Source organism: Nicotiana attenuata, chromosome 5 (genome assembly GCF_001879085.1).
Source record: "Nicotiana attenuata strain UT chromosome 5, NIATTr2, whole genome shotgun sequence".
NCBI lineage: Eukaryota > Viridiplantae > Streptophyta > Magnoliopsida > Solanales > Solanaceae > Nicotiana > Nicotiana attenuata.
This window is the reverse complement of record NC_031993.1, coordinates 24,727,675-24,753,202: the sequence shown is the minus strand read 5'-3', so window position 1 is coordinate 24,753,202 and position 25,528 is coordinate 24,727,675. Positions and strand designations below refer to the sequence as shown.

The 25,528-nt window shown below is 42.9% G+C and overlaps 1 protein-coding gene across 1 annotated transcript; it reads right to left on the bottom strand.

The window, feature by feature from the left end:
* Window positions 1,157-25,528, bottom strand: LOC109226055. Its single transcript, XM_019390858.1, has 6 exons — window positions 25,401-25,528; window positions 3,745-4,143; window positions 2,716-3,266; window positions 2,163-2,345; window positions 1,735-2,081; window positions 1,157-1,585 (listed from the first exon to the last, which is right to left on the bottom strand). Exons 1-6 carry the CDS (start codon window positions 25,526-25,528, stop codon window positions 1,157-1,159), a joined length of 2,037 nt encoding a protein of 678 aa, XP_019246403.1.

Sequence of the window (25,528 nt, the reverse complement as noted above, 5' to 3'; positions counted from 1 at the left end):
TAAAGTTGTTGGTTTAATAGGAGTGCCTTTTGGAGACAAAATTTTGTCATCACTTGAAGTCAAGCTATTAGTGTAGAACATGGCTGTTACAGTAGCATTGTTAGTTCCTACTACTACTTTCATTTGTAGTAGAAGAAGCATTATTAGTTCGATGTAATACACAAGCAGAAGTTGTTTTTGGAGGTGTATTTTTAAGGGAGTTACGATGTTCAAAAAGAGGAACTATGTTGTTATTTTGTTGAAGAACAGGGCGAGCATTGACTTGACTGAGGAGAAATATTTTTAGAAAGTGAACTGGTCTTGAAATTATATTGAGAGTAGTTGTAGTTGAATCTAAGAAAATATGTGCATAATTTGCATTGCTGCACCAGTTGTATTCCGCAAAGATTTTGGTTCAGGTATATTAGTGTAGTAGAACTATATACCAATCAGGTATACTGATATATCATTTGGGTATCACGTTGTATTTGAGTACCTTTTTTGCTGCAGCAACTAGATGTAAGTACTGACATGAGTTGCAAAGCGTGCGCATTTTGGGTATCACGTTGTATTTGGTGCACCATTTGTATTTCTGCGCATATTTTATTTTAGCCATATTAGTGCAATACCACTATATACCAGTGAGGTATATACAAATATACCATTTGGATATCACCTTATATTTATGTACCTGATGATGTACAATAACTGCATGTAAATGGCTTCCAATTTGTTATACTTCAATACAGACATGAGCTGCAAAGTGTGCCCATTTTGTTAACGATGTATGTACAAATGTTGCATTTGCGGCACCACTTCTATTTCTGCACATATTTTGATACGAATAAGATATACAGATATACCAATAAGGTATACAGATATACCACTTAGGTATCACATTTATCGTAACGACCTGGCCGGTCGTTTTTGGAATTTATGCCCCGATCCTCTATTAACTAGATTTAAATGCATCCCACTTTTTTATACTAAAATAGAAAATAAACAGGTTCTTCTTGAAAACACAAGTAGCCATATAAATTTGTTTCCAAAAAGTAATTTCGCAAAGAATCATCATACCAAATATATGTCTAGTGCAAGAAATGCGTTTTATTTCTTTGCAATTCAAATGCTATGATTCTATGATATATGAGTTCTATGAAAACATTGAACCATTATATCAATCTCTCTTTGAAATATTTCGGCATGTTCTCCGGTTGTGTCCTTTTCTCCCGCATAGTGCACATGTAACTGTATTTCCTTCCCAGCCTCCTATGCCTCTCTTCTTTTTAGGTCTTCCTGGTTTGATTTTTCCTTTTGGTGGCAGTACCACCTGCGAAGAGACATGTTCTGGAATTTGCCACGTTGTTTCATCAGGCAAAGGATTTACTGGTATCTCATATGTTTTCAGCAAGTACTCTATGCTATAGTAATCCGAGCAATACTTGTATGAATCCATATGGAATTTTTGTATAACTGCCATTGCATGTGGACATGGAATATCGTCTAGCTGAAACCTCCCACAAGTGCAGTTTTTTTCATGTAGGCGCACCACATTTCTTGTTTGGCCATCAATTACTAAATGTAAGAATTCAGTTGATGATAACACCTAGTATAATTTTAATTAAGAAAAGTCATTAGCTATACGAAGTAATAGTATTTTTCAAATAATAATATTCAGTTGTTTAGTGAAATCACTAAGGTAAAAAAGTAAAACTACAGTACATGCAGTGTTTTTATGATTTTGAAAATGCATACCGTCATCGTCTGTGATAAGATAGTATTATCTGATAATATTTTTTCATACTTTGCACCAATCTTCATAAATGATTCCACTGCATCCTTCTGATTGGTGTAATTCCATTTTTGAATCAATGTTGTCATAAAGTCAAGCAAATTCACAACTGGGAGGTCTCTTGCGTGCTTATTTGCTGCATTTACTGATTCCGTAATATTCGATGTCATGGTCATGGTTCTATTTGCCTTGGAATGCGCCCGGGACCATTTATCATATCCAATATCCATCAGGTATGTTTTCACTCTACTATCAATAGCTTCTAACTCTGCCATATGCCTGTTGAATTCTTCAACAGTGTATGCTCTTGCTAACACAAAATATACTTCTTTGATTTGTTATTGGCTCTTCCTGAAGTTTGTCTTTATGTTGTTCCACAGATGGAACATACATGCACAATGAGGGACTTCTGGATAGACAATTGAAGTTGCTTTCCATATAGCATCATGCATGTCTGATACAATGCACATTCCCTCTCTTTGTCCATAGGTTTCTCTGAACTGCACGAAGAACCATTCCCACGATGCATCATTTTCCGAATCAACAGTTGCATATGCGAGGGGTAGAATTTGTCCTGTAAATCCAAAGAACAAAATATCAATTACAATACACTATATTAATTTAGCATTTCATATAGTAGTATAGTCATAGGTAGGTGCAAGTGTGTAGCAAAATAACTATATACTCTGTTGGTATACTTGTATACCATACTGGTATCATATAATATTTGAAAATATTTTTTGTTTCTTTAACTGAATGTAATTGGATTGTACACAAAATATTAATTTAGTATTTCATATAGTAGTATAGTCATAGGTAGGTGCAGGTTTGTGGCAAAACAACTATATACTCTGTTAGTATACTTGTATACCATACTGGTATCATATAATATTTGAAAATATTTTTTGTTTCTTTAACTGAATGTAATTAGATTGTATTCTTACCCTCTGCGTCTTGCGTGGAAGCCGTGAGTATGGTCCCTCTATATGTTGACTTTAAAAAACTTCCATCAACTACAACTGTTGGCCTACAATAGACCCATCCTCTAATCGATGCATACATAGCTATGAATGCATACAAGAAGCTCTCATCTCCTTCAGTGTGTAGTCGTGTCACTGATCCTGGGTTAGCGTACTCTAACTTATAAAGATATGTTGGCATTTTCTTGTATGACTCACTTGGTGATCGTCTCAATAATTGCATTGCTTTTTCTTTTGATCTCCATGCTTGCATGTAGCTTAAGTCCATACCATATGCTTTTTGGATGTCTCTTTGGATATCTGTTGGTGTATATATGGTTTCCGGGTCAACAAGTTTATCTTGTACCACAGCTGCAACAAAAGCTGAGACAACTTGCTTTTGTGAACAAAATCTCTTATCAGTTAAACAACTGTAGACAGAATTGAAATCCGTCAGTTTGAAAAGATTTGATGCTCGCAGGCTTGATGCTTTAAGTCTCCAAGTGCATCTTTCATCCACGCATTCAAGGATATACCTGTTTATAGTACAAATACAGTTATGTATCATGTTCTATTGATAAAAAACACACACAAAAATCCGTACAATTATATACTCACATGGTATACTCTATTGGTATACTTATATACTGTATCAGTATCATATTTTGCTGATAAAAAATATAGACAAAGCAGCACAATTCTATACTCACATAGTATACTGATTTAGCATACATATATACTATATTGGTATTATGTTTTACTGATAATAACAAAGACAAACCAATACAGTTATATACTCGCATAGTATACTGATATAGCATACTTATATACTATACCAGTATCACTGATAAAAAACACAGACAAACCAATACAATCCATACTCGCATAATATACTGATTTAGCATACTTATATACTATATAGGTATCACATAGTTTTTTACTTGAAAAATGCAGAAGAACCTTCTTGGGCATGATTTATGAACCCGATATTGACATTTTTCTCTAACTGCATACTGTTTCATAACGAGAGCCAGCAGGTTCTTGTCTTCGTAAATTTGTCCGTTTTCAACATTTTGATGAAATTGATCAGTTATGATGTTTGCATCATCAAGTTCTAAAATAGCGTCATCTCCTTCTTGCACATCAAACGTAGTAATCATATCAGTGCTTTCAAATTCTGCAATTTCTGATGAAATTGGAGCAACATCAAAACTGGAGGTGCTTGCAACTATAGTGTTTTTAGCAAACGACACACACAGGGGAAGTGTTGTCATCCCTGCACTTGATTTTTTCAATTCCATGTAAACACTAACACTCATATCGCTGCAAATTGTAATTGGTGGATATCCTTGAGCAATAGCATACTGAATAACTATTGTTTTACTGTCCTTTTGCAGTTGCTTTGCAATTTCTCTGAGAAGTTGTTTAAATTTCCAATAGGTCTTTATTAGAATTGCATCAACATGAAAATTTATGAAATTATTGTTATCATCCCATTCTCCACTATNGCTTTACCCCGACAGTTTGGAGGAAATAGCTGGCTACATTGGAAAAGGATGAGGTTCCGTTGAGGCACAAATACTTGGTTGCTCCCCGAGTTGTAGCTGTACACAAATTTCTAGACTCCTTGAAGATAGTCAGGGCCGTCATAACACAGACCTGGCAAATGGTTTCTGTACCCTAAACTTCATATATCATCGCTATGGTCATATTGGGGGGTTCAACAACCCAGAAAGTAAGATATGTAGCAAAGGAAACCGCCAGAAGTAGGAGGAGCATCGATGTTTCGCTTTTATGGTGGCTTTCTTGGGGCTTTTAGTATTTCCGAGGAAGGATGGGAACATCGATATAAAAATAGCCGGAGTCGTCAGCACGTTAATTACCCAAGCCAAAAGTACACTTGCACCTATGATATTGGCCGACATCTTCCGTGCTCTTACAGCTTGCAAAGCCGGGGAAACTTGCTTCGAGGGGTGCAACTTGTTATTACAAATGTGGATGATCGAGCATCTGTGTCATCGCCCGCAGTTTTTGAGCTACGGGTCTCCAGAAAAAACATGCATAGAAGAATTTTACACGAGGACTGAAGGAGCCAAATTGCCGGAAAGAGTCACGGGATGGACAACATATTTCCGGTCCCTCACGGCTAGCCGAATAGAGTGGACACTGGGATGGTTACCCATTGATGAAATCGTATATATGCCGGCAGCCCGACCACATTTCCTTCTAATGGGGCTTAGAAGCATTCAGCCTTACACCCCGTATCGAGTGTTGAGGCAGCTGGGGAGATGCCAGATAGTGCCCAAGGATGAAGATCTTAGTTTGCAAGTGATTGAGATTGGCCCTGATGGCCAGTTCCCTGAAACAATAGTTCGCCAGATTTGGAACGAATGCCAATACTTAAAAAGGGATACTTGCGTACGGGATCGGGCCAAAGGTGAAGTGTCGCCAGGATATCTTGATTGGTATAGAAGGGAATGTGAGCACGAAAGGCCAGCTAAAATACCACACATCCAGGACTTTGCTGAATCATCGCAAGAACAGTGGGCTTGGTTAGCTAAAGAAAACGAGTACATGGCCCGCATAGGAGCATTGGAAAAACAGGTCCAAGACCTCCGGTTTGAAAATAGCTTGCAGGCCGCCGCTGACGAAGGTGAGAGAAAAAGATTGGCTAAAGAGAATGAAGTCTTACGATCCCAAATCCAAAAGATGAAGCTAGAGGCCGACAACCCCGTCAGAATTGCCAAAGATACAAAGCTTATAGCAAATCTAAGGCAAAAGGTGAATGATTACAGTTTTGACCTCGACAAAGCAGAAAAGGAATTAGTTGGGGTCCGGAGACAGTTGGCTAAAAATGCAGAAGTACGGGCTCGCATGGTTAAGCAGTTAAAAGAAGAATATGACAATAAGGTCGCAAGATTAAAGGAAAAGGCCACTGCCGCAGAAAACCAAATGATTAAACAAGCAAAGGACTTCGAAGTCGAGAGAGAACACTGTAATAGGGCATTAGCACAGCTAGAAATGAACTTGCAACAACTTCGAGAACAAAGCCATGCGTTTGAGCAGGCTTTGGAGGCTAGGGCCCAGCAGATAGGGCGGTTGCTTCAAGAGAAAGGAAGAATCCGAGAGAAAATCTTAACCGTTGCTCATTCTATTACCCGGAAATGCCAGATGTGCGAGAACATGACCAGTACCACCTTCTTTGCATCAATCATGATATTCGTGAAGCAGATAATGAATGACTTAGATAGACTCCAAGGGGAACTTGCATATAGGCCCGTGGCGAGACCGAACGATGTCCCGCGGGCACCAGGGAGCTTTAATGTATTCATAGTTGTCTGTGAGTCTGCTAGAGTTTACCTTTTGAGTCTGTATTTCATGGAGTTAGGTCACTTGGGCTTGTATTTCTTTTTGTCGGAGTCTGTATTTCCCTTTTGCTAAAAGACAGTCAGTTGATTGAGTCTGTATTTTGTTTGAACTAGGATAGGGATGTGGAGTCTGTAGTTCTTTTTGCATCAGAGTCTGTCTTGAATCTTTGTAATAGACGTAGTTGCTATCAATAAACTTGGAAATTCCCAAAAATATTCTGCTTTTACTTTACATTTATTCTTCGCGAACTACGCCTGGTCTGATTCACGTGGGGTCGTGATATGTAGGCAATCTCCATAGGATTCGACCATTTCTAAATAATAAAAGGAAAACTAAAAAGGGATGATACAAATAAGGGAAAAACCAAAGGAAAGAGAATCCAAAAGAGGGAGAGAAAAACAAAGCGAAAAAGGAAAGATAAGAGTGGGAACTAATTGGCAAGAGAAAGAAATAAAAGCCGGGATGACGCATGTGGTTGAACAACGACATAATAGCAACGTTTGATTGTTTAGGTGCATCCATCCATCAATGTGCGGTTACCTATTTGTTAATGCCCTAACCGCTAACAAGTTGTTGTTGATGAGTCCAGGCAGGTGATAAGCTGACTGGCATTCTGGCAACCCACCCTTACAACACCCGCTCCAAAGACAAGTCGAAAATGGCCAATCAAGATATAGAAGCAAGCATCGTTGACCCATCCAGAGAGGAGGAGGCAGTGGATGTGAATACAATGAGAGAGGAGATGTATAAGTTAAAGCAGCAGATGGCCGAAATGTACCAGGCTTGGTCGAAGGGACATCCCCCACCAGCCTATCCTGCCAATCCCAATTATCTCCCACCACCCACTCAACCCCAAGATCCTCCCGCAACGAACTCATATCCTGCTCTTCCTACTCACCAGCAATATTACGGAACCACTTCTCAGACACCACCACTACCACCCTCCAAGCCAATTCCACCACCACCAATCGCCCCAGTATTCGTGGCTCCTCCACCCACCGCATTACATAGGTCCTCAAGTGAACCTCTGTTCCAAACCCAGGAAAATCACTATTACCCGCCCGAACCCACCTTCAAACCTCCAGAACCATACTCTTACACTCCCCATTTTAATCTCTCAGCTGAAGAAGAGAAACCTCCCAAAAACCCGGAACAAGAGGAGATGATACGAAAGGTCAAAAGTTTAGAGCAGTCCTTCAGGAATATGCAAGGTCTCGGGGGTCAAGTAAGTGTGGCCTACAAGGACTTGTGCTTATTTCCTGACGTCCAATTGCCAGTGAGATTCAAACTACCCAAGTTCGACTTATATGACGGCCATGGTGATCCGGTGGCCCACCTGAGGGGTTTCTGCAGCAAGATGAGGGGGGCTGGAGGAAAGGATGAGCTATTAATGGCCTACTTTAGTCAAAGCTTAAGTGGAGCGGCGTTGGAATGGTACACAAGACAAGATCATGCTCGGTGGTACACCTGGGATGACTTAGCTCAAGCTTTTGCATGTCATTTTCAGTACAACCTCGAAATCGTCCCAGACCGTCTGTCATTGACCAAAATCGAGAAGAAGCCCGGAGAAAGCTTTAGAGAGTACGGGTTCCGCTGGAGAGAGCAAGCAGCAAGGGTTGATCCCCCGATGAAAGAGAATGAGATGGTGGATTATTTCCTTCAGGCTCTAGAGCCAACCTACTATGGCCATCTGGTGTCCGCTGTGGGGAAAACTTTCAATGAAGTTGTAAAGATGGGAAGCATGGTAGAAGAGGGTCTCAAGTCCAACAAAATTATGAGCTACTCAGCACTCAAAGCAACCACGCAGGCCATTCAAAGCGGCACCGGAGGAGTGTTGGGCAAGAAGAAGAAAGAAGAAGTGGCGGTAGTGGAATCAAGGGTTTGGTCCAGGGGTCCGTCACCATATTATCACCAACCTCGCCCTCACCCCCAAGCTTACCCGCATACCTCATATGGCCCACCACAGCATTACTACCCACCTCCTACTCCCCATTTCTCTGTCCATCATGCCCAGACATACCCACAACCTCCTACTCGTGCCCAATGGCGCGCACCCACTCCCCAAAACACTTACCCATCCCCAAGAACCAACCGAAATGCCGCTGAAACCAGTTTCCAACCCAATCCTGCATATAAGAATGATAGAGCGCAGAAGAAGAAGACTTTTACTCCCTTGGGAGAATCTTATACGAGCCTATACCACAGACTGAGGCAGTTGGGTATGTTGAACCCGATCGAACCTAAATTACCAAACCCTCCCCCAAGGAACCTGGACCATTCAGTGAATTGTGAGTACTGCTCAGGAGCGCCTGGACATGATACAGAGAAGTGTTGGCATCTGAAAACTGCCATTCAGGAATTGATTGATACACGGAGAATTGAGGTGCAGGCTCCAGAGACTCCCAATATCACGCAGAATCCGCTACCAATTCATCATGAGGCTCACATGATCGAGATAGTGCAGAAGGGAGAATACAAGAAGCCGTCGCAGACTGTGATGATGATTAAAGCAAGCGAAAGTAAAGCAAAAGAGGACTTGGTTGGCAGTGGGCCGGACAGTCAGTGAACCAGTGAGGGTAATAAAACCAGGGCCTGTTAAAGGTGACAATACCAGGAGCAGCTGTCGAGCCTGTGTTGGTTGTAAAAGGCGTTCGAACAGAGCCAGTCATCATCAAACCGGTGACCCAATTACCCGTGGTTAGTGAGAAAGCTGTCCCGTGGAATTATGACAGAGTGACTGTGATGTACCAAGGAAAGGAAATTAAAGAAGAAGTGTGTGAAACTCATGGGTTGACTAGATCAGGGAGGTGCTTTGCCCCTAAAGAATTGAGAAAGGTTAAAGCAGCTAAAGACAATTCGGCACCGATAAAGAAAGCCGTTACTGAAGAAGAAGCTGAAGAGTTCCTGAAAAAGATGAAGGCTCAGGACTATTCGATTGTGGAACAACTGAGGAAAACCCCGGCACAGATCTCATTATTGTCCTTATTGATCCATTCAGACGAACACCGCCGGGCCTTGATGAAGATTCTAAACGAAGCTTATGTGCCAGATAAAATTACTGTGAATCATCTTGAGAAGATTGCGAATAAGATTTTTGAGGTAAATAGGGTGACATTTTCTGATGACGAGTTACCATTGGAAGGAACTGAACATAATAGAGCTTTGTACCTCACAGTGAGGTGTGAAGATTCCGTGGTGACTCGGGTGTTAATTGATAATGGGTCTAGTGCCAACATTTGCCCTCTTTCCACTCTAGAAAAGTTGCAAGTTGACAGGGAAAGAATTCATAAAAACAGCATCTGTGTACGGGGATTTGACGGCGGAGGGAAAGACACAGTGGGAGATATTGTGTTGGAGCTAACAATAGGACCTGTGGAATTCACGATGGAGTTTCAAGTGCTCGATGTCAGTGTTTCCTACAATCTGTTATTGGGACGGCCTTGGATCCATGCCGCAAAGGCAGTACCGTCTACTTTGCATCAAATGGTCAAGTTTGAATGGGATCGGCAAGAGATCGTGGTTCATGGAGAGGACAATTCTTGTAATGCTATTACATCCTTCGAGGAAGTTGAAAATGACAAAGGTCCCTGGGTGTACCAAGTCATGGATACAGTGCCAGTTGATAAAATCCCGGAAGGAGAGTGTGTTCCTATGCCCAAGATAGCTGCCGCATCTGTTATGGTAGCCTCAGAGATGATAAGAAATGGATTTTTGCCCGGAAAAGGGTTAGGTGCTTCACTGCAAGGGATCATACAGCCGGTGTCTCTCCCCAGAAATCTAGACACTTTTGGGCTAGGTTTCAAACCCACTTCAGCTGACATAAGGAGAGCCAAAAAGATGAAAAAGAGAGTATGGACCCTTCCAAAACCTATTCCTCGCCTTTCCCGTTCCTTCGTCCGGTCTGGTACTAAGCAGCGCCCAGCAACAGCAATGCCAAATTCTGTGGTGATAGAACCTGACAAGGAGATGCTCGCAAGGTTTGAAAAGGTGGTCGATGAAGTGAATATGGTGGAACCCGGCGAAGGCCCGAGTGAATTTGATGTGCAGTTCATGGGATCCCAGGCTAAGCTCAATAACTGGGAAGCTACTCCTCTTCCAATTCGGAAGGAGTCGTGGTAGTTAGTTTTGATTTTTCTTTGAGTACTAAATCTGGATTATTTCCAGGGTTGTAATTCAGATTTCTATGTTCCGTCCATTTTGGATGAGTTAAACCTTGTTATCTTACAATTATAATGAAATGCAATTTCCTCCTTTCTTCTCTCCTGATAGTCTTTATTTTTCTTTTCTCTTTTGTACAGTCCCTTTTACGCTGATTTCAATGATGTGTCATGCATAAGGAGTCGCCGGCCTAGTCTTGATAATCAATGTGAAATAGTAATACAGGAAATTGAGTGTGAGGACGGAGGGGAATACGATGATATGGAAGCTTTGGAAGAAATCAGTAAAGAGTTAAATCAATTTGAGGAAAAACTCAAGCCTAACATGAATGACACAGAGGCAATCAATCTAGGGGATCGGGAGAATGTTCGGGAAACAAAAATAAGTGTCCATTTGGAAGCCCCGCTCAGGGAGGAGATAATTAAATTGCTGCTTGAATACAAAGATGTTTTCGCATGGTCATATGATGACATGCCGGGTTTGAGTACCGATCTGGTGGTCCACAAATTGCCGGTTTATTCGGAATGCTCGCCTGTCAAGCAGAAGTTGAGGAAATTCAAAACAGATATCAGTGTGAAAATCAAAGAAGAGGTTACCAAGCAACTTGAGGCGAAGGTCATACGAGTTACTCGCTACCCTACCTGGTTAGCTAATGTGGTGCCTGTACCAAAGAAGGACGGGAAGACCAGAGTATGTGTTGATTACCGTGATCTCAATAAAGCAAGCCCGAAGGACAATTTCCCACTTCCAAACATCCATATATTGATTGACAATTGTGCCAAACATGAGATTGCGTCCTTTGTAGATTGTTACGCAGGCTATCACCAGATTTTGATGGATGAGGAGGATGCGGAAAAGACAGCATTTATCACACCTTGGGAACGTATTATTACAGGGTCATGCCATTCGGGTTGAAGAACGCAGGGGCAACGTATATGAGGGCAATGACCACCATGTTCCATGACATGATACATCAGGAAATCGAGGTCTATGTGGACGACGTGATCATAAAGTCAAGGAAACAATGTGACCATGTTAAGGATTTGAGGAAATTCTTCCAGAGACTCCGCAGGTACAACCTCAAGCTTAATCCAGCAAAATGTGCATTTGGAGTCCCATCAGGGAAGTTATTGGGATTCGTGGTGAGTCGGCGCGGCATCGAATTAGACCCGTCAAAGATCAAAGCCATCCAGGGGTTACCACCGCCAAGGAACAAGAAAGATGTGATGAGTTTACTTGGCAGGTTGAATTACATCAGCAGGTTCATCGCCCAGCTTACAACTACTTGTGAACCCATTTTCAAGTTGTTAAAGAAAGATGCTGCGGTCAGATGGACGGACGAATGTCAAGCAGCATTTGATAAGATCAAGAAGTATTTGGCTAGCCCACCAGTGTTGGTCCCGCCAGAGCCAGGAAGGCCCCTGATCCTTTACCTGACTGTGTTAGACAATTCGTTTGGTTGTGTACTGGGGCAGCATGACATCACGGGAAGGAAAGAGCAGGCGATTTACTACCTCACCAAGAAGTTCACATCATATGAGGTAAAATACACTCCGCTCGAGAGGACGTGCTGTGCTTTAACCTGGGTAGCGCAAAAGTTGAAACACTACTTGTCAGCATATACTACCTATCTCATCTCTCGGTTGGACCCATTGAAGTATATCTTTCAAAAGCCCATGCCCACAGGGAGGCTGGCGAAATGGCAAATCCTGCTTACGGAATTTGATATTGTCTACGTGACGCGGACCGCCATGAAAGCACAAGCATTGGCTGATCACCTGGCTGAGAATCCCGTTGATGACGAATATGAGCCTTTGAAAACATACTTCCCGGATGAGGAGATAATGCATATCGAGAAGCCTGGATGGAAACTGTTCTTTGATGGAGCTGCCAATGCCAAGGGTGTCGGAATAGGAGCTGTACTGATTTCTGAGACAGGGCAACACTACCCTGTTACTGCTCAACTCCGTTTCTATTGCACCAACAACATGGCTGAATACGAAGCCTGTATCCTGGGACTGAGACTGGCTATAGATATGGGTGTTCAAGAAATCTTGGTCATGGGTGACTCGGATCTTCTTGTACACCAGATTCAGGGAGAGTGGGAAACACGAGACTTGAAGCTCATACCATACCGGCAGTGCTTGCATGAACTTTGTCAACGGTTTCAGTCAATAGATTTCAAACACATTCCAAGGATGCATAATGAGGTTGCTGACGCTTTGGCCACCTTGGCATCGATGTTGCATCATCCGGACCAGGCTTATGTGGACCCATTACATATTCAGGTTCGAGATCAACATGCCTATTGTAACGTGGTGGAGGAAGAATTTGATGGTGAGCCATGGTTCCACGACATAAAAGAGTATCTCCGGATGGGAGTATACCCGACACAGGCTACAGGGGACCAAAAGAGAGCAATTCGACGCTTGGCAAGCGGATTTTTCTTCAGTGGAGGAGTGTTGTACAAAAGAACTCCAGATCTTGGGCTATTGAGATGCATAGATGCCAGACAGGCTACAGTTATCATGGCTGAGGTACATGCGGGAGTTTGCGGACCTCATATGAGTGGATACATATTGGCAAAGAAGATCCTCCGAGCAGGGTATTATTGGCTTACCATGGAACGAGATTGCATCAGTTTCGTGCGCAAATGTCATCAATGTCAGATACATGGAGATTTGATTCATTCTCCGCCCGCGGAATTGCATACAATGTCGGCACCATGGCCCTTCGTTGCCTGGGGAATGGATGTTATTGGACCGATTGAGCCAGCAGCATCAAATGGACATAGATTCATTTTGGTAGCTATTGATTATTTCACTAAATGGGTGGAGGCAAAAACCTTCAAATCTGTGACTAAGAAGGCAGTTGTCGATTTCGTGCATTCAAATATCATATGCCGGTTTGGGATCCCGAAAGTAATCATCACAGATAATGGTGCAAATCTCAATAGTCATTTGATGGCCGAGACATGTCAGCAGTTTAAGATCATGCACCGCAATTCCACTCCATATCGTCCTAAGGCAAATGGGGCAGTTGAAGCAGCTAACAAGAATATCAAGAAAATACTTCGGAAAATGGTCGAAGGGTCAAGGCAGTGGCATGAAAAACTACCTTTTGCATTGTTGGGTTATCGCACTACTGTCCGCACTTCAGTAGGAGCGACTCCTTATTCCTTGGTGTATGGAACCGAAGCAGTAATACCCGCAGAGGTTGAGATCCCGTCCCTCCGAATCATTGCTGAGGCCGAAATTGATGATGTTGAATGGGTCAAAACCCGCTTGGAACAATTGAGTCTGATTGACGAAAAACGACTGGCAGCGGTATGTCATGGTCAGTTATACCAACAGAGAATGGCAAGAGCATATAACAAGAAGGTGCGCCCACGTAAGTTTGAAGTAGGGCAGTTGGTGCTGAGACGTGTCCTACCTCATTGGGCTGAGGCAAAAGGAAAGTTCGCCCCAAACTGGCAGGGGCCATTTGTTGTAACCAGAGTGTTATCAAATGGCGCTTTATATTTGACAGATGTGGAAGGAAAATGTGTAGAAATGGCTATCAATTCTGATGCAGTCAAGAGATATTATGTATAATTCTTTTGTCTTTGTGTACTTGATTGTATTTGACATATTTTGAGATTGAAATGACGAAGGCATTTTGTTCTGCTATCTAAACACTTTACCCCTCGTTACCCCTTTGAGCCTTAAATACTTTCTTGCATACCCCTCTTTCGGAATCAATAATCAAGCTCGTAAGGCCGAGCAAGGAAAGAAAATGGAGACATAAGAGAAAAACCGTGAAAAAGGAAAAGAAACGAAAAGAAAGAAAAGAAAAAAAAAGAGAAGAAAGAAAAAGAGAAAAAGAGAGAAAAGAAAAGAACAGTGAATGAAAAAAGAAAGAAAGAAAGAAAAGAAGTGAAGGGGAAAGAAAACAAAAGTGGAAGAAAAGGAAAGGTTACAACAATGAACGTAGTCGTTTGAACTACGTTTGACTTGATCCCGAAAGGGTACGTAGGCAGCCTCAATGAGGTTCAGTCATAACAAAAGAAAATCCAAACAATCCCCGGGAAGGAAACTGGGGCAGAAGTTATGGTTATTGCATGAGATATGATTCCGAAAGTTGTAATATCAGACCCACGTTTGAATTATTTTGAGCTTCTATACCTCTCTTTCTAAACCCATCCAAAAGCCACATTACGGTCCAAAGAAAGACCTTCTGATCAATCTTAAGAAATGTCAATACAAGCAGGTAAAGTGACTTTTGTTGGGAACAACACTCCAGTGCCAGAAAGAAAATGATGAGATGAGAGAGTCTTATTGGTGGAAACCCCCACGGGCACCGCAAGGCGAAGTGAGTTTGAAAGATATTAAAACGAGAGAGTCTTATTGGTGAAAACCCTCACGGGTACTGTAAGGCGGAGTAAGTTTGAGAGATATTATTGATGAAGTCCCTCATGGGCATCGTAAGGAGAACATGAGTCTTCAGATAAGGAAGTCTGTGGTTGAAAGATGTTTGAAACAGAGTGAAAGAAGAAAGGTTTGGGTTTTGTTAAAAATCGGGCGTGAAAGTATGAGGCAACAAATATGGTAATTAACAATTGATTGATTGGACAAACTAGGTTGGGATCCAAAGTGCATGGCATGATCAACGGAATCAGCCTCTCCGCTCAGATAAGTCTGGTCTTTTTCTCTTCATTTCCACTCATGCATTTCCAAAGTTTTATATCCTCAAAATCCCTGAGGTCATTGCATTTCATCCTTTTGAAATCTGTCTATAAGACGTTTTAGTGTCAGTTCTATTCAAAAACAAAAGAAGGGTGTCAAAGCTAACTACCAGCTTCCCGGTTGGGTGGCACAACAAGTTGGAGACATGTCCAAAAAGAGTAAAACATGAAGGATCAATAAAGTCAGGGGAATAATCAGACCTTTGCAAGGAAGAGGCAAGGTCCACAGGAAAGGAACAGGAACACCAAACGGTGATATGAAGGAAACATGGGGGTCATCGAGATTTAAAGGTTGAAAGTCAACGGGAAATCGGGGCAAGTCAAAGCAAGTCCAGGAAGCAAGTCAGGGTGGCTGTCAGAAGCGGAAGCATGGCCAACAGAGAATGCCAGCAGCTAGTCACCATTTTACTAACAAAGTTTTCTTTGATTGAAACAGGGGCAGAAATTTTCGTCGTCGTTATTTTGAAATCAGGCGCCCACCTGGATAACAAGGGAATACTTTTCAAAGTCTAACAATCAGGCGCCCACCTGGATAACAAGGGAATACTTTTCAAAGTCTAACAATCAGGCGCCCACCTGGATAACAAGGGAATATTTTTCAAGTCTAACAATCAGGCGCCCACCTGGATAACAAGGAAATATTTTTTAAGTTTCAGCAATCAGGTGCCCACCTGGATAACAAGGGAATACTTTTCAAGTTTTTGCAATCAGGCGCCCACCTGGATAACAAGGGAATACTTTTCAAGTTTTAGCAATCAGGCGCCCACCTGGATAACAAGGGAATACTTTTCAAGTTTAACAATCAGGCGCCCACCTGGATAACAAGGGAATACTTTTCAAAGTTTCAGCAATCAGGCGCCCACCTGGATAACAAGGGAATATTTTCAAGTTTTTGCAATCAGGCGCCCACCTGGATAACAAGGGAATATTTTTCAAGTTTTAGCAATCAGGCGCCCACCTGGAGAACAAGGGAGTACATTTCAAGTTTTAGCAATCAGGCGACCGCCTGGAGAACAAGGGAATACATTTCAAGTCTTAACAATCAGGCGCCCACTTGAAGAACAAGGGAATACATTTCAAGTTCCGCAATCAGGAGCCCGCCTGAAGAATAGAGGCACATATTGCAAATTGCAGCGGTCAAACATCACCCAGAGGAATGGTGAAACATCTACAATCACAATGCAAGGCAACAACGCAAGAATTCCAGTAGAAAGATACAAGTTCGAAGCAACACAAAGAGCAAGTTAGAAGGCGTAGATAGGACCTTTTGTAACTCATAGCTTAGACTAGCTTCTTTTTGTTTTGACACGGTGTAATAAGGAGGTCAGCGAGCAGTAGCAGCAACAACAGCAGTGAAATCACAGCTCCTGGTAGTCCCAGCTACCAAACCTTCCCGAACTACACTGACCTGATTCCTGTTTAGCCCAGGATATGTAGGCAACTTCTGAAGCAGGGTGCGGTCAAGCTTTTTCAAAAATTGCTTCACACGGAATATACAACCGGGCAAAAATCGTGCATTTCGGCTCACTTGTCTTTGCACGAAAACTCTTCGTGTTTTCGGACAAAGAGGGGCAGCTGTGAGCACGTGATTTTTGCCCTAAGCAGTAATTCCCAAAATTTCAAACAAAAAACAATTTTTTTTCTAGTATTTTATAAATTTTTGTGAATTTTGTGGCATTCTTTGGTAATTGTTGCATTTTTATTTGTGCATCTTAATCCATATGAAAATACCAAAATATGCATTGGCATTTAGGGATTTAATTTCGCAATTTTAGTACTAATTAGTTGTAGAATAAAATGTAAAGAAAATTGCAAGAAAATAGTTCTTTGCATTACTAATTATTGCATTTGTCTTTAAATAGAATTGTAGGTAATTTTAGCAGTTAAATAGTGTAATTAGGTCTTTGCTTTGTTTTAACATTTTATAAAATCAGAAAAAATAAATAAATACAAAAATACAAAAATAGATAAAGGAAGAAAAAGGGAAAAAGAAAAAAAATTCAATTTGGTCTTGAGTAAAGACCAAATTTGGGCTAAAATCAGGTAGCCCAAACAATTTCCACGTCCAGGCCCAGTTCACCTCTACCCGGTCCAGGTGCCCATGCCTGTGAGACCAACAAAACGACGTAGTATAGGGAGCATACTACGTCGTTTTGAGTTAAATACCAAATCAAATCTAGGCCGTCTACCCACTCTAATCCAACGGCCCAGCTTTAATCTCAAATTTTAGATATAAGTGTCCGAAATCTTCAGAAAAGTTTGAGACCAAAATCATCCTCCTCGTACCTCCCCTGTAACGCCGGCGTCCTCCGCCCTAGCCCCACCATCTGCCACCGTCCCTCCGCCGTCCGCCGCCGGCCGGAAATCGTCGCCGCCGGCGGCGATGCTCCGATCAACCCCAAAATTACACCCCAGATTCCCCTTCTCCTCCTCTACCCAAATCCACTGTCCTTTGCTTTCAAATATTACTGGAACTCGTCGAATATCCGTTCGAAGTTTTCCGGCCAAGTCGCCGGTTATGCCAAACGGTCCCAAATTAACACCATGGGACCGCCTTGACCTCCTCTATCCAACCCCCATAGCCACGTGTCTCAAATATGGCCAGAATTGTCCAAATATCCGATCAAAATCCGGCAGAACCCTAAATTAGAAAATCTTGGGGATTTTCGACCATAACTTCCCTAATCATGTGTGTTCTTTTGGAAAACACACGATTAGGGATGTTACGCGTCAAGAATCCCGGAGGATTCAAACAAAGGACCGGTCAGAGCTCACCCCATAATCAGTCAAGTGTTCAAGCTAAGTAAGTTTTCTTCGTTCTCCTTCGTTAGTCTTTTCCTTTTGACTGATACTTCCTTTTGAGCAATCAATTTAGGGTTTGAGTTTATTTTTCCTCATTTTTGGTCGAACCAGTGGTCAAATAGATTAGCATGTTTCTTATTTGTTATTCTTCATTGTCTGTTAATTAATAATTGGGTCGTTTGTCAATTTAGTTGTGACTGAATTCTTTAGGATTAGGATTAATCATGCTTAGGATTTAGTTTAGGTTTTGAGTTGCTTAAATCTTCTCCAGGCTTCATGAATAAGTTGTTCTATTAGCTGTGTGTGTCGAATTTGCTGCTTACAGTTTTAATCAATACTATGTGAGTACTGTTTTAATTTGACTTGTTATTAGTAGTTATTAATCCAAAAATCAGAAGTTATTTGAATTTAGGATTGGATTGGGGGCTGGTTGATAGTTATTTGAACCAGGGTCAGTTAGAAAGTGTGGTGTAGTTAATGGAGGCTAGTAATTTCAGGAGGTTCAAAGGGTAGTTTAGGCATAGGAAAAGGGTACTTTCAGCAGATTTGGTAATTTTTGAAAAGGGTTAAGGGTAGAGTAGGGATTGTAATAGGCATAGAACCTTCTAGGGGGGACCATAGTGTAGGTTCTAATAAACTTAAGTTAGTTGCTTGTGTAACAAGTCAGAAAATAAGGGGGAAACACTGAAATTAGAATAGGGACTAAGGGGTAAAAGGAAAAATCTGAAATTGGACCTAAGTTCACCTATAAATAGGCATTCATTTGCCTTGATTCACAAGTTTGGAGGCCTAAAATTCACCCCCCCCCCAAAGTATTGACAGATTTGAAGTCTGAAATTCAAAAACAAATCCAATTCAAAACCACAAACAAAAACAGTAGAAAAATCCAAAGATATGTACTGTTCTATTGGGACTCTCTTAGATCAAGTTTAAATTTCAATTGTAGATCAAATTTCAGTGCAACAGAAGGTTAAAAAAGTGGTTTGAGTATCTTCTAGACCTTGTTTGGTTCAAGTTCAGGGACTTTTGGGTTGATTTCGAGTGTATTTTGATCCAATCATATCTGGTTTTCATCTGCTTTTGGTGTTTAATCTGCTGCTAGTCACTCCTGGGTTTGCTGTGGTATTTTTGGATCTGAAAGTGATCTAGTTGCTTTGGATTTGGGCTGCTGTTCATTACTGTCTTGGCTGACTTCTCCTCCTCCATTTCTATTTTATTTCCAGGTACATATTCTCGAGGTTAACTTGATGTATCATTGAGTTGGAATATTGAAATGAAAGCCCATTTGTTTACCTCTTGAGATGTGTGTGTTCAGGTTATCTTGCTAGGATAGATACTCATGGATTTGCATTTGTTAAGCCTGCTTTACATATGGACTGTATAACTGGGTTAAATTGCTTTATACCCTGGACTGTATAACTGGACTGTAAAATTGGACTGTACATATGGACTGTGCGATGAGTTTTATTCTGATTATAGCAATTCACATGCTAGAGTCTAATGTCTACTTTCTGCGTTTAATGACATGATTGGACTGTTTAATTTGAGCTGAAATTTGTATGCGCTATAAGAGCTGTGAATGTTCATATTATTGAGTTGTAGCATTTCGTGATGAGTCATGTTGGTAGGCCAATAGAGTTCGAAATAGTATTTTAAAACCGGCTATTGATAAGCGTCAAATTAGCTCTTTGAAATCTGTTAGTTCAATCCGGCAAATACCTTAATAGGATCCACGCAATAGAAATACCAAAGGCCTACGATTATTTACAGATCTGGGCCAAACAAACAGCCCAACTGTGACAAGGATATTAGGTCAGGCTTGTCTCCAGGCTGGGCTGATTTAATGTCTCCTTATTGGGTTTACTACAAGGCCCATGTCTGGACAGCAACTATTTATTGAACATTTAAGGTCTGTTTTAAGGCCTGAATTTTCGCAAGGGCCTGCTTTAAGGCCCACAAAATTCGAACGCTTCCTTGGGTATTTTGTTTGAGTTCAACACTTATGTGAGTATCTTGGCAATAATACATGGACATACTAATTGATTGGGGCTTTCTCTTGTTAGTAGAATACTTAATAGTGTTTTCTCAAGTTTCTCAAGGTCGCTAAGCAAATAAATCGCGGGTCCCTTGACAAATGCTTAAGTTAAATACTTAGACTCCGGGATAGGTCGTTTAGCGAATTTCACGACCTTCCCCAAAACAATAAAAAACGCGTAGTGGCTTTAGGAGCGTACTTTAATAATATCACTTTCCTGAATTCGGGTGCACATTTATGTGACCCAAATCCAAATCTCAACGTAGTCAAAGTGTGTTAACAATCACGGGTGCACTGGTGCGATGTGGTTCGAGATGCATTTTCACGGCGTTGCAATTCTTAAAAATAAAAAAAATGAACGCGGTTTACTAGTAAAAGCACATGGGACATAACATGTTTTGAAATCAGATAAAATCAAATACAACAGTTGAGCGACCGTGCTAGAACCACGGAACCCGGGAATGCCTAACACCTTCTCCCGGGTTAACAGAATTCCTTACCTGGATTTCTGGTTCGCGGACTGATAACAGAGTCATAATCTCCTCGGGTCGGGATCTAACCGGTGACTTGGGAAACCATTAATTTCCTAAGTGGCGACTCTGAAAATTTAATAATAAATCCCGTTCCGATTGTCACTTCAAGTTGGAAATAACTCCCTTTATTATTTTATATTATAAAAGGAGGTGTGACAGTTCCAACTTCTAACGAGTCCTAAGTGATCTCATTAACATGAAAGGATATAGACATATACAAACATAGCATGATACGGGTCCTAAACTACCCGGACAATTAACATAATAGTAGCTACGCACGGACTCTCGTTACCTCGTGCGTACGTAGCCCCCACAATTAGCACACATGATTTAATTAACTCACCTATGGGGACAATTCCCTCTTACAAGGTTAGAAAGGAGACTCACCTCGCTCCAAAACGTGCTTCCAATACCAAGAACATGCTCAAACCCTCAATTTAGAGCAGAACGATCCAAAACTAATTAAACGAGGTAGGAACTAGTCAATGCAAGCTCAAGAGTTCGCATTTTAATTACTAAAGTAATTTCCCGGCCTTAAAAACGAGTTTCCTAAAATTCGACCCCGGGCCCACGTGCCTGGATTCCGAAATTTTTCGAAGAAAGTTGTTCTCTATAGCCTAGAGATCAATAATATGCGATTTCTACTTTATTCCATAACAAATTTCGTGGTGAAATCTAAGTTTTATCAAAACCCTAGGTTTTGCTCTAATCCCTTGATTTTTCCTGATCTTTGTGTGTTATTCTACCCAAAACTCAAGTATTAAACTTAGAAATAAGGAGTATGAACTTACCTCAAGATACTAGCTGAAAATCTTCTCTCAAGAGCTCCAAAATCGCCCAATAAACGAGTGAAAAGTGGGCAAAAATGGCCTGGAGCCCGTATTAAATGAGCTCACTGCTTCAGTGATTTCTGCATCTGCGGTCCTGGGCCACCTGGGCCCACCGGATCTGCGGAAAGTTGCCCGCTTCTGCGGAAACTCAACTGGGTCGTTGGGCCGCATCTGCGAGATGTAAGCCGCTTCTGCGGCTCCGCTTTTGCGGAAAAACAACCATTTCTGCGGCTTTGGTCCTGGCCTGGCTTGGCCGCATCTGTGAGAGGAAGAACGCTTCTGCGGTCTCGCACCTGCGGCTGACCAACCGCAGGTGCAGTTATGACAGATAGCTGGGAGCTTCAGCTTCTTCCCGAAATTTCCAACTTCACTCGAGCCTCGCTCGATTGACGCTCGGGGCCCCCGGGCCCCGCCCGAATATACCGACAAGTTTGAAATCATAAAACGGACTCGCTCGAACGCTCGGAACGCCCGAAACAACGCTAAATCTAAGAATCACCCCCTAAAACCAATTGAATCAAACTTATGAACTTCAAGTTCTTCAATTCACTTCTAACGTGCCAGAACGTACTTAAACTACTCGGATTGATACCAAATTTTGCGGGAAAATCTTAAATGTTATATTGGACCTGTACCGGGCTCCGGAACCAACATACGGGCCCGATACCAACATGATCAAGCATTATTCGATTTTATTAAATCCTTAGAATTTCCAGTTTAACAATTTTCAACAAAAATTCATTACTCGGGCTAGGGACCCGGAATTCGATTCCGGACATACGCCCAGGTCCCATATTTTCCTACGAACCCTTCGGGACCGTCAAATCACGAGTCTGGGTCCGTTTACTAAAAATGTTGACCAAAGTCAAACTTAGCCTTTTAAGAAAATCTTAAAGAATCAAGTGTGCTTATTTCAACCCAAACTCCTCCAAATCCCGAATCAACCATCCCCGCAGGTCGTAAATTAGTTAAGGTAAGCGCGGGAAGTCTTATTTAGGGGAACGGGGTTCTAAAAAGCGAAACGACCAGTCGGGTCGTTACATCCTCCACCTCTTAAACAAACGTTCATCCTCGAACAGGTTTATATTCATACCTGAAGTGCCGAATAAGTGTGGATATCTGCTCCGCATGTCCTCTTCGGACTCCCAGGTCGCCTCATCGACTGGTTGGCCCCTCCACTGGACCTTTACTGTAGTAACCCTCTTGGACCTCAACTGGCGCTCATGCCTATCAATAATGACAACTGGCTCCTCCTCGTAGCTCAATCTCTCGTGTAGCTGAATAGTGCTGAAATCTAACACATGGGACCAGTCGGCATGATACCTCCGAAGCATAGACACGTGAAAAACTGGATGGACTCCTGATAAGCTGGGAGGTAAAGCAAGCTCATATGCCTCCTCCCCAACTCGCTTCAACACCTCAAATGGGCCAATAAACCTTGGGCTCAACTTGCCCTTCTTCCCGAATCTCATTACACCCTTCATCGGCGAGACTTTCAAGAGAACCTTCTCGCCGACCATGAATGATAGATCACGCGCCTTCTGATCCGTGTAACTCTTCTGTCTGGACTGTGCCGTGCGAAGTCTTTCCTGAATTAGCTTCACCTTCTCTAAGGCATCTTTCACCAGATCTGTAGCATACAACTTAGCCTCTCCGGGCTCAAACCACCTGATAGGAGAACGACATCGCCGACCGTATAAAGCCTCAAATGGGGCCATCTCAATGCCGGGCTGATAACTATTGTTGTAAGCAAATTCGGCCAAAGGCAGGAACTGATCCCACTGTCCTCCAAAGTCAATCACACATGCCCTAAGCATGTCCTTCAGAATCTGAACTGTCCGCTCCGACTGCCTGTCGGTCTGAGGGTGAAATGCTGTACTGAGCTCCACGCGGGTCCCCAACTCACTCTGAACGGCTCTCCAGAAATGGGAAGTGAACTCAGGGCCTCTATCTGATATGATGGAAATAGGCACACTGTGCAACCGGACTATCTCCTCAATGTAAATCTGAGCCAACCTTTCTAAAGAGTAAGTAGTCACAATCGGAATAAAGTGTGCCGACTTGGTCAACTTGTCAACAATGATCCACACTGCATCAAACTTCCGCAAGGTCCGGGGCAATCCCGCTACGAAGTCCATAGTGATGCGCTCCCACTTCCACTCAGGAATGGGCATCTGCTGAAGTAGGCCGCCTGGCCTCTGGTGCTCATACTTAACCTGCTGGCAATTCAAACACTTAGCCACATACTCCACTATGTCCTTCTTTATCCGTCGCCACCAATAATGCTGTCTCAGGTCACGATACATCTTCGTAGCACCTGGGTGTATAGAATACCGCAAACTATGTGCTTCCGCTAGAATCCTCTCCCTCAAGCNTGAACTGCCTCAATCTTCTTGGGATCCACCTTAATACCCTCTCCAGACACAATATGCCCCAAGAATGCCATTGACTCCAGCCAAAACTCACACTTGGAGAACTTAGCATATAGCTTCTGCTCTCGCAAGGTCTGTAGCACTACTCTCAAATGCTGCTCGTGCTCTCCTAGGCTGCGTGAGTATATCAAGATGTCGTCAATGAAGACGACAACAAAGGAATCAATGTAAGGTCTGAATACCCTGTTCATCAAGTCCATAAACGCCGCTGGGGCATTGGTCAAGCCAAAGGACATCACCAAAAACTCGTAATGACCATATCTTGTACGGAAAGCAGTCTTCGGAACATCTGAGTCCCGAATCCTCAACTTATGGTACCCCGATCTCAAGTCAATCTTAGAGAACACCCTCGCACCCTGCAACTGGTCGAACAAATTATCAATGCGCGGCAATGGGTAATTATTCTTGATGGTAGCCTTGTTCAACTGGCAGTAGTCAATGCGTATCCGCATGGTGCCATCCTTCTTCTTCACAAACAACACCGGTGCACCCCAGGGTGACACACTGGGTCTAATAAACCCCTTTGCCAAAAACTCCTCAAGCTGCTCCTTCAACTCTTTCAATTCTTTCGGAGCCATACGGTACAGTGGAATAGATATAGGCTGGGTACCTGGGGCCAAATTAATACAGAAATCAATATCGCGGTCCGGTGGCATGCCAGGAAGATCAGAAGGAAACACATCGGCGAACTCCCGAACTACTGGAACTGACTCAATCGTCGGAGACTCTGTGGTGATGTCCCGAATATAAGCCAGATAAGCCAAACACCCCTTCTCGACTATATGCCGAGCCTTCAGGAAAGAGATAACCCGACTAGACGTATCAACTGTGGAACCCTTCCACTCCAACCCTGGCAACCCTGGCATCACCAATGTAACAGTCTTGGCATGGCAATCTAGGACGGCGTGGTATGGGGATAACCAGTCCATGCCTAGGATGACCTCAAAGTCGATCATATCAAGCAACAAGAGGTCCGCTCTAGTCTCGAAACTGCAGAATGTGACCACACAGGACCGGTAGATCCAATCCACAACCGCAAAATTGCCCACAGGAGTGGACACATAAACAGGAGTGCCCAAAAGCTCAGGAGCAATAACCAGAAAACGCGCAAACAGAGATGATACATATGAATAGGTGGACCCTGGATCAAATAATACCGAAGCATCTCTGCCACAGACGGAAATGATACCTGTGATAATGGCATCTGAGGCCAATGCATTTGGTCTGGCCGGAAGAGCATAGAATCTGGCTGGAGCGCCGGCTGGCTGGCCTCCACCTGACTGAGCAGTAGCTGGCTGACCTCTCCCTGTTTGGCCTCCACCTCTAGGATGGCCCTTGCCACTCTGTCCCCCGCCTCTATGCGACTGGGCAACCGGTGCCGAAATCATAGGCAGCTGACCCTGCTGTACTGCCTTGCCCCGAAGCCTGGGGTAGTATCTTCTCATATGACCAAGGTCTCCGCACTCAAAACAACCTCGCGGTGCGGCGGCCTACTATCCTGATGGCTGACCCTGACGGCCTGTAGACCCACTAGAAGAACCCTGAATAGCCGGTGGACGGTATGAACCTCTGGCATAGCACTGAAATAAGAACCAGAAGAACCCTGGGGACCTGAATACCCAACGGAGGAACCTTGAATAGCTGGCGGGCGATAAAGAACTCTCTGGCATGGCGCTGAAATAGGGGCGCACTGGAGCACCTCGAGCAGGTGGTGGTGCTGGATATGGGGGCCTGCTGGACTGACCCCTCCCAAACTGACCTCTACCCCTAGCCGAGGCACCTCTAAACTCTCCGGAGAATCTAGCCCTCTTGTCCTGTTGCATCTTCTCCCTACCCCTCAAACGGTAGCCCTCGATCCTCCGAGCAATCTCCACCACTAGCTGATAAGGAGTACCCATCTCCACGTCTCGGGCCAT

Excerpts from the sequence above, each read along its gene's own strand:
- LOC109226055 (XM_019390858.1), bottom strand. The coding sequence starts at position 25,528 with ATGGCCCGAGACGTGGAGATGGGTACTCCTTATCAGCTAGTGGTGGAG. Across the intron at positions 4,144-25,400 it reads AGGGCTAGATTCTCCGGAGA|AGAAATTGCAAAGCAACTGC; the intron begins GTTTAGAGGTGC and ends ACAACTTCTCAG. Across the intron at positions 1,586-1,734 it reads TCTTATCACAGACGATGACG|GTGTTATCATCAACTGAATT; the intron begins GTATGCATTTTC and ends AAATTATACTAG.